Raw genomic sequence first — 9,598 nt, forward strand, 5'->3', positions numbered from 1 at the left:
AGCATGCGGACCTAACGAATACGAAACTGTTATTTGGCATAGATCATTTATTGCTAAACTGTGGGGAAGCCAAAAATTTCGTGTCCAGCTAATGCATTGACATAATGAGCTTATGTCAATGTCAGTCTGTCATCTGTCACGTTAGTATTGTCAAATTTTCGCGCCTCCCGGCAAAAAGAAATCGGCAGCCCAGTAATTCGTTACATTATTGCGTCTAAACAATTTCAATAAATTAAATATTGTTTATCAGGTGTTATCTGGTTATGCTTTGATTATTGTTATTGTAATATCTAGATCGTGGTTGGAAAGGCATCAGACTATCAAAACAAAATGAGCCACCAACTATCTGAGGGGTCTCTTGAGGTAAGTTTAAGTTTCCACAAATTATAGTAGCGTCACATTAAAATAGATTTTAATTTTAAAAAGATTTAAAAATAATCATCGAAATTCTTGTTAACATAATTGCCTCAGTGGAAATGTTAACGTACTTGGATGTCACGCAATTGTGAAGACAAACAGGTTACAACTTGTCGTTGAAATCTCTCGCAAAGTTATTATACGCTTATTCGATGTATGATGCGGTTGTAATTTTGCAATATGAAAGGTACTCCAAATCTACAATCTATCATACTATAAATCTTTAGAAGCGTTGCTTTATAATTAGTTCTTAATTATAGGAACGTATGTTGTTCTAAAGCATGTCTTGATAATCAATACCTACATACATAAACATAATAACTATTGTTAAATATTATGCAAGACATTGTATTGCACTAATGGTCTAAGTTAATGCAGTTATTTTTAACTGAGGGTAGAATAAAACATCATTGTGCATAAATAAGGATACATACATAGACTCAAAGCCAAAGAGGGTGACAAGTTTACACATAGCTAGGTTAGTGGATTGTCTTAGGGGCGAAGATAAAACATAATCCTTAAACTTACAGGTGATAATGAATGGAGGAGTGTATGATAAGCCCATAATGCAAGTGTTAGGCAGTAAGAAAATTCAAGGTAGTGGTGCCAACGAGAGGTTCCGGCTCCTCGTATCAGATGGCAAGCATTCACACAGCTTTGCCATGCTTGCCACACAACTGAATGATAAACTGATATCTGGGGAACTCTCTGATTACTCTGTCGTACAGATTGATCGATTTGTTACATCACTGCTGAAAAATACTGGCAAAGGCGAAAAGTATGTAAAATTTTTATAATTTTTAAACTTTTCTCCTTCTGTTCTAACTTAGAAATTGGTAAAAATAGGAAAGTTTTTATCTCCATCTTGTCTATAACAAAGTCTGTTAATATACATTAAAATGTTTATATTTATATAAGTAATACTCAATACTCAATACTTTTATTGCTTTCCACATGTATTCTTAGGTGGTAGTACTTATAAATAGTTCACATGGACCCTGTCGGGCACAGCAAAATAAGTGGGATAGGAGAGAGGAAGCTCTTATCGGCTATGTTACTTATTATTGTTGACTAAGACTAAAGTAGTTATATAGGCAAATAAGTTATACATATTTATATTTTAAAGTTTTTTTATTTTTTATTTATTTATTTAAACACTTAATCTACACTGTAAACTTGGAAGCTGTGTGTGAGCGCGTATATGTGTGTGTGTGTGTGTGTGTGTATGTGCGTGTGACTGTTTATGTCTTTATATTTTTATCATTTAGGTATTCGTTAATGGAATAGTAGCATTTACTTATAAGAAATTGTCTAAGTTTTTTAAAATATATTAATTTTATCTCTCTTTTATTTGTGCGGGTAGTTTATTGTACAATTTAATAGACATAACGTAGGGACTTGTCGAGTGCATTTTTAAACTAGACTTAGGTATATTTAGTTTAGCGCGGGGTCTGAGTTGATAGCGTGATTGGTTGTCGTCTCGTTGAGTGTACAGCTCTTGATGTTTACGGACAAATTTACATGATTCTAGTATGTAGATACAGGAGAGTTAAGATGTTGTGTTTTGGAAGAATGGCTTGCAACTGTCTGTTTGCTCTATGTTTACGAGGATTCTTATCAGTTTCTTTTGCAGAGTGAAGAGTGTTATTGCATCTGTACTGTTGCCCCAGAGGGTGACGCCATAGCTAAGCCACGCATATGCGTAAGCATAGTAGGTGGTTAGTGCTGTTTCGAAATTAGTGGTCTTTTTTATTTCACGGAGTGCGTACGAGAATTTCGAAATTTTGAGTGTGTTTTTGTATGTGTGGTTTCCAGTTAATGTGTGTGTCTATAACTAATCCGAGTAAGGTAAATTCTTTAACGGTTTCCAATTTTGAGTTGTTGAAGGTAAAGTCTAGGGTTAAGGGTGTTTTTTGATAAGGGTAGAAAGTTATTAAGTTAGTTTTGGGGTAGTTTATTTCGAGATTGTGGTCATTCATCCAGTTGCATGTTTTGGTAAGTATGGAGTTGAGAGTTTCATCTATATTTTCGTTGTTTTTGCATGATACTAAAATGGATATATCGTCTGCGAATAGGACACATGGGCTTTCTATGGTCGTAGGTAGGTCATTAATATAAAGTAAAAAGAGTAGGCACCCTATAACGCTGCCTTGAGGGATTGAGGCATTTATTATTTTACTGTTTGATCTGATTTTTTCAATTTCATTGCTTGCATGGTTATAGAATTCTATTTCAACTAATTGTTCCCTATCTTTTAAATATGATTTTAGCCAGTCGTGAGCTTTTCCGCGTATACCTATTCCATATAATTTGTTTAGTAATATACCAAATTGAACTTTGTCGTAGGCTTTGGTCATATCTAGTAATATTCCTATTGCGTATTCTTTGTTATTTATGGTGTTTAGGGCTTCTTGGATAAATTTATATACAGCTAAGGTAGTGGAACGGTTTTTTCGAAAACCGTTTTGACTTTCATTAAAGATATTATATTTTTCGCAGAATGCGTAAATGCGGTCGCACATAGCTTTTTCGAAGATTTTTGAGGCAGATGGTAAAAGGGCTATTGGGCGATAATTGTTTGGGTCGGTTTTAGATTTTTTTTTGTGAATTGGTTTAATTACAGATTTTTTTAATAAATCGGGGAAGGTACCTTCCTCAAAAGATTGATTCAGGAGCAGGTAAAACGGTAAGGTAAGTTCGTTAGCGCATTGTCTTAAGAGCATAGGTGGTATTTCATCAATTCCGTGACTGCTTTTATTTTTTAAGTTTTTAATTAATTTGTTTACCTCCCAAGGGTCTATTGGGCTAAGAAACATTGTGTTCTCCGTGGGATTTAGTACAGAGGTATTCCCTATATTCGTACCAGATGGACTTGTGCTACTTTCTCCAATGGCTGCAAAGAAATTATTAAAAATGTTGGCTATTTGTCTAGGTTCGCTTATATTATCATTATTTACTTGTAGTTTAATGTTATTATGTTCTTTTTTTGTTTTTTTGTTTGTTTTCTCATTTATTATACTCCACATAGTTTTTACCGTGTTATTAGATTTTTTTATTTTATTTACATAATGAAGCCTTTTTGATACTGTGACCAAATTTTTTAATATTTTTTCATAATTCTTATAATAGTTCGTAATTATAGGATTTTTATTTTTAAGTGTAAATATTTTTAATAGTCTTTTGTTTTTGCAGGAAACTTTGATGCCTTTCGTTAACCATTTTTTTTTAAATTTTGTTTTAAGTTTTATTTTACAGTTTGGTATACAAAGGTTTAAGATATTTCTTAAGGTGTCATGAAAAACTTTATAGTTTTCATTTAGATTTTTGTTTTCAGGTAAGATTTTTTTCCAGTCGAGTTCTTTCAGTTTAGACTTAAACTTTAGGATATTCGCTTCATTGAATAATCTTTTTTTAATATACCAAGTTGTAGGTGTAGCTAACTGTGGTGCTGGTGTGGAAATGTGTATAATTGTACCGCTGTGGTCCGAAAACCCTAATTCTTCTACAGTTGTGTGTATTTTGTTGGAGATAGTGTTTGTAAATATTAAGTCTAGGCATGTGGATGTGCTCTGTGTTATTCTCGTAGGTATTTTTATGTGTTGTGTAAGTCTATATTCTAGCATGAGATCAAGAAATTGACTAGTCTTTATATTACTCTCTAAGATATTAATATTAAAGTCTCCGCCTATTATTATATTAAATTTAGAATACTTATTATTTATATAGTTAGCAATATTTTTTAACTGTCTAATAAATATGTCTTCCTCTTTTCTATTCCAATACATTATTATTAATAATATGTTTTCTTTGGGTAGCTCAATTGCACACACTTCTAAAATATATTCTATGGACATGTTGGTTATATCGTCCCGCTCTGTGAAGTCGATATGATCTTGTAGGAGGATGCAAACGCCACCTCCCCCTCGCGTGCTGCGGCAGTATGACGCTGCTATTTTGTATCCATCAAATTGTATTATGCTTAGTTTTTCTTTCGATAGCCAAGTTTCGGATATACATATCGCATTATATATCGGGTTGTTTGCAATGAATGACTCGAGTATGTGTTGCTTATTATAAAGACTTTGAATATTTTGAAACAATATTTTAAATAGTTGGTCTGTGCTTTCGAAAGGAATGGTTGTTAGTTTCTTCGTTTCTGTAGCTTGAATCTAGGTGGCCTGTATCGTAAGTAGTGTTCTGGTTAAGCATTATCTCATTTTGCGAGTTTATCAGTTCGTTTCTGCACATTTCATCTCTTGTTGCGGTAGCTTTCCCTTCCACATACAGTTTATTATTTCTTATTACTGCATGTAAACCTTTCTTTCTTGCCTTTATCATTTCGTCTCGTAATTGCTGTCTTTTCTTAAGTGAATTTTCGTCCAGGAACTCAGATACAGATAATCCTGTTTCTTTGAAGTAGTGGTTATTGTCTTTAATGTATTTAGCCATTCGTTTGCTTATTAATTCTACTACTAGTGGCCGGCTATTGGTGTAATTTCTGCCTATTCTATACATATTTTCTACGTAGCCCACTAGGTCTACCCGAAGAATATCGCGAAACGCTTCTATGATTCGGTCATGTAGGCTGCCTTCAGGCTCTTTGTGGTACTCGGTGAGGCCGTAGATGACTATCTTTTTAGCATTACTTTCCGTACATTGAATTTGAGGAGATGTAGATATTGACTTAATTTTCGAAATTTCTTGCTTCAATTGTTCGTTTTCTTTAATTAAGTTTTCTATCTTTGCGTTAATCTTTTCAATGTCTTGTAATCTTTGTTCGTTTTGTCTTGAGAGATTTGCGGTTTTTTGTTCAAAATCTTCAGTAAGTTTCGTAACAGCTTTATTTATTTCTGTTTGTATGGTGTTCCGGAGATCGGCTATTATGGATTGGTTATTTTCTTTAAGGCGCATCATACTTATTTCACTTAAGTTTTGTAAGGAAAGTTCAGTGTTGGTGTTCGAAGAGGTTTTTTCATCAGGATATAATGTGTCACCTAATAAACTCAGGTCTTCGGAAGTTGTCGAGTCATTGTTAGGGTAGGTTTTGCGTCGAATTGTAATATTATTTTCTTCGTTGGGTGTGGTTATTCCTTTAATCTGGTTTTGCGTAGAAATAAGCGGTCGTATGGGTGTATCGGTGTTTCCGGTTTTTGGCATTTTACAGCGGCAATCTTGGCATTTCCATATTTGTTTATGGTCAGGAGTCATAGTTCTTTTGAAGTGGTTTACGGAGACATTCGCGCATTCTAGGTCGTAGTTATTGTTGCATAGTGTACACGTGAGGTGCAATTTGTTGACAAGGTCTTGGGTACAACCTGCACAATTATTTAATTTTTGTGACATTTTTTATTCTGTGCTGACCTCTAGTGAGCAGTTCTCCAAACTAAACTTTTGATGTGATGGGACTACTTTCACCGTAGAAGGATAGATGGCGCTGGTGTTTTTAATAAATGTAGGATTAATAGTCAGTGCTGCCCTCTAGTATTTTTTGTACAGATATCAAGTGGATTGTATCCGTAATTAAACATAGGTGGCGCTGTTTTATGGTATGGATCAGGATGACTTGTATTTTTATTGTTGTTATAGATTGTTATAAATTATTATTGTTCTTATAAATCACTCTCATACCTTTTCTAGGACTTCCATCAATAATCTTCAGGTTATTTCACAGAACTTTAGTCTTTAGTAGAGGGAAAATGTAGCTGGCGTTATTGTTTACAATTCAAATATCAGCCGTTATAGCACTAAATATGAATTTTCTTTAGAGTTTTCGTGTTTTTCTTTCGCACTTTATATGTAATAACTCAAGGTCAGGGTTTCTGACGACTGGAACTACTTTCACTTGTACTTTAAGCACTTTTTCTATTTTTAAATGATTTAATACGTGGAGCCGATGTTTACTTGCGCACGGCAGCGCCCTCCCTCAATAATATATTAGATTATCGCAAGTAATATATTAGATTATACAATCATGAATTACACTCCACAGGCGTGTAATGATCATCTTGGATATCACAATAGTAGCTCCTGGCAGTACCGTGGGGAAGAAGCTTGGCAACCCTGTGACTTGGACAGAGGAGTCCGCTGCAGCTGCACCACCAGCCAAGTCCACGCCTACGCCTGCCCCTCGTCCCAACCCAGCCCCAGTGCCCACGTCACTGCCTACTCCTTCAGCCAATCTTGATTCCAGTATACTATCTTCACAGATGACCCATCCTATTGCCAGTCTCAGTCCATACCAGAATAAGTAAGTTTTGATATTCAAAACCTCTAAGTACCTCAACTTATTCTTGTACAGAATTTAGCTCATTGTTATCTCAGCATAGGATGTCAACTGCAGAACACAAGAGTTTGCCCCATTGATTTAGTTAAGCTCAGATACTCCACAGAGTTTCTTCTTTTTTAAGAGACTTGCTCTTATTGGTTTAGCTTCTACCATTTTTGATAAATGAATAATCTACATCATTTTGTATTTTATTTATTTGTCAGGTGGGTCATAAAAGCTCGCGTTATGTCTAAATCGGACATACGCACGTGGAACAACGCGCGCGGTGAAGGCAAACTCTTCAGTATGGACCTGTGCGACGACAGCGGAGAGATCAGAGCTACAGCATTCAAAAACGAATGTGATAAGTTCTACGATATGATACAGGTAAAGCTAACATCTGTATTTATAATGGCCCTAAATTCCCATTTTTGGGGTTTTTGAACATTCCAGTATGACTTGTATCATATAATCATCAGCACGGATATTGAGCCCTGACCTTCACCTGCATAGAAGCGATTTCTTGGTTTATTGCCTTATGTGTACAGTGCGCAAAGCGATCCCCACTCTTCCGCCGAGAACTCAATATCCGTGCCGATAACTATAGTGTCTTATAAATGCCTCCATTCATGTTATATGATTGAAAAGTCGTAAAACATTTTAGTTTTTAACAATTACAAGATTCTCCTAATTCATGACCTTTTATTTTCAGGTGGACAAAGTGTACTACATTAGCCGCTGTCAGCTGAAAACAGCTAATAAGCAATACACCACAATGAAAAATGACTATGAAATGACATTCACAGCTAACACAGTAGTTGCAGAGTGTATGGAAGACGCTTCCAGTGTACCAAGCATTAAATTTGATTTTGTACCAATTAATGATATTGCTGCAAAAAGTGTGGACACCTTATTGGGTACGAAAAATCTTGCTATACGTATTTTTTTTAAACTTTTATTAATTATTAGCCTTTTCCCGCGGTTCCACTAGCGTCCCGTGGGAACTACTGCTCGTATAGTGTATGTTTGGAATAGTGTAGCCACCCAAAAGTGACAGTTTTTTTTTTTTGTAGTTTCAGATTATATTATCATACATAATTATCTTAAATAAACTTACTTATCTGACTTTATTTTCAGATGTGGTTGGTGTATGCAAGGCTGCTTCGGATCTTCAAGAGTTAACTGCTAGGAGTACAGGAAAATTGCTTAAAAAGAGGGAGCTCACCCTTGTTGACAATTCTGGTGGTGCGGTTAGTAAACATTTTCAAATACATATTTAATTTGATAATCCCATTATGGTCAGAATCCGTTTATATGTACTTATTCAAATATTTACCTTACAGGTTGTCTTAACAATGTGGGGAAAGGAAGCTGAAAATTTCGATACCAACACAAACCCAGTGATTGCTGTAAAAGTAAGTAACTACAAAATACTACTTTTGAATAAATCATTAATTTCTTGGTATACGTCGTTTTCGCTGGTTCATTTAAAAATACATAGACCGCATTAGAAAACATAAATTGATTAAATAATGTTCATTGCAGAGTGCTCGTTTGGCAGAGTTTAACGGCAGCAAGTCCCTGTCTTGTCTGGCCAGCACCATGATCCGACTGAACCCTGACTTGCCTGAAGCACACAAGCTGAGAGGCTGGTACGATAATGGCGGCGCTGATATGGAGATCGTCAATATTTCCGCCAGGTAACATGTTCAGACATGGATAGACGCCATTAATACTGTACCGATTAGAAATCCCTTTCCATGGAAATCCATTTTCATTTCGATAGTCTCGTACTATCGCATGGCTCCTTTCAGAAAAAGTCTTAGGAAAATGCAGCAGGTCTACTACTAATATCATGTTGAATATTTAAGGGTCGGAGGCTACAGCGGGGGCAGTAACGAATGGATCACGTTCTCTGACGCGGAATCTCGGCAGCTCGGCTCAGGAGACAAAGGCGACTACTTCAGTCTACTCGGAGTTCTCACATTTACGTTCGCCGACAATGCGGTCTACAAAGCTTGCCCACAAGAACAGTGCAACAAGAAACTTGTCGACCAAGAAAATGGACTCTACAGATGCGAGAAGTGCAATAGAGAATATCCTAATTACAAATATAGACTTTTATTGGGGGTAAGTGTTTCATAAACTAGGCAAAGGTGCAAGAGATTCAATATGGTTATATTTAGTGACGTAAAATAAACCTTATATATGTACACTAAGGTCCAAAATGCTCTTTGTTACAGGCAAATGTATCAGATGCAACAGGAGACCAGCGTATAACGGCCTTCAATGAAGCCGCAGAGGCGATGCTCGGCAAGAACGTCGCAGAAATCGGCCGTCTGTTTGAATACGACAAGACAACATACACGCAGATGTTTGAAGAAGTCAAGTTCAGGACTTTCGTGTTCAAGTTCCGCACCAAAATGGAGACTTATAATGTAAGTATACCTAATCCATCCACCGATTGGCCATATACCATATGACACCTACCCCCATGCAAGCACAAATAGCGCCTTGCTTTTTCAAAATTGACTTGCAAATGCGGTTTATATTATGCTCTTCTGTATAATTTATAACTTCTGTTTTTTTTTTCAGGATGAGGCCCGCCTAAAAACCGTAGTTGTCAACGTTCAGCCAGTAGACTATAAGGATGCCAACAAGAGACTAATTGCCAGCATAAAAGCTCTTTCAGGAGTTGAAGTATAGTGTTGATCATTAATTCTATTCCTACAAATATTCTGTAAGAAGTGTTAAGTCCCATGAGAATAATTCCACTTATAAAATGTGATAAATAAAATTGATCATGATGTATTAAAGTAAGGTACCAATTTGTTTTGTTAAATTATGCAAGTGTTGAACACAGAACCTGCTATTTTTTGTCAATAAATTAATGTAGTTTTCTTGATTACCAAGGTG

General features: G+C 35.7%; 1 protein-coding gene across 1 annotated transcript; it reads left to right on the forward strand.

The window, feature by feature from the left end:
* Positions 1-160: 160 nt before the first annotated feature.
* Positions 161-9,590, forward strand: LOC110374725 (replication protein A 70 kDa DNA-binding subunit). Its single transcript, XM_021332569.3, has 11 exons — positions 161-363; positions 948-1,195; positions 6,407-6,664; positions 6,907-7,069; positions 7,395-7,599; positions 7,820-7,932; positions 8,026-8,097; positions 8,228-8,382; positions 8,554-8,812; positions 8,926-9,120; positions 9,278-9,590. Exons 1-11 carry the CDS (start codon positions 331-333, stop codon positions 9,386-9,388), a joined length of 1,812 nt encoding a protein of 603 aa, XP_021188244.3. The 5' UTR covers positions 161-330; the 3' UTR covers positions 9,389-9,590.
* Positions 9,591-9,598: the final 8 nt, after the last annotated feature.

Source organism: Helicoverpa armigera, chromosome 8, assembly GCF_030705265.1.
Source record: "Helicoverpa armigera isolate CAAS_96S chromosome 8, ASM3070526v1, whole genome shotgun sequence".
Classification (NCBI taxonomy): domain Eukaryota; kingdom Metazoa; phylum Arthropoda; class Insecta; order Lepidoptera; family Noctuidae; genus Helicoverpa; species Helicoverpa armigera.

Bases quoted from the DNA above. Each gene is read 5' to 3' on its own strand.
- LOC110374725 (XM_021332569.3), top strand. From the start codon at position 331: ATGAGCCACCAACTATCTGAGGGGTCTCTTGAG. The intron at 364-947 runs GTAAGTTTAAGT...TTAAACTTACAG, and splicing joins TATCTGAGGGGTCTCTTGAG to GTGATAATGAATGGAGGAGT. The intron at 8,098-8,227 runs GTAAGTAACTAC...TGTTCATTGCAG, and splicing joins ACCCAGTGATTGCTGTAAAA to AGTGCTCGTTTGGCAGAGTT.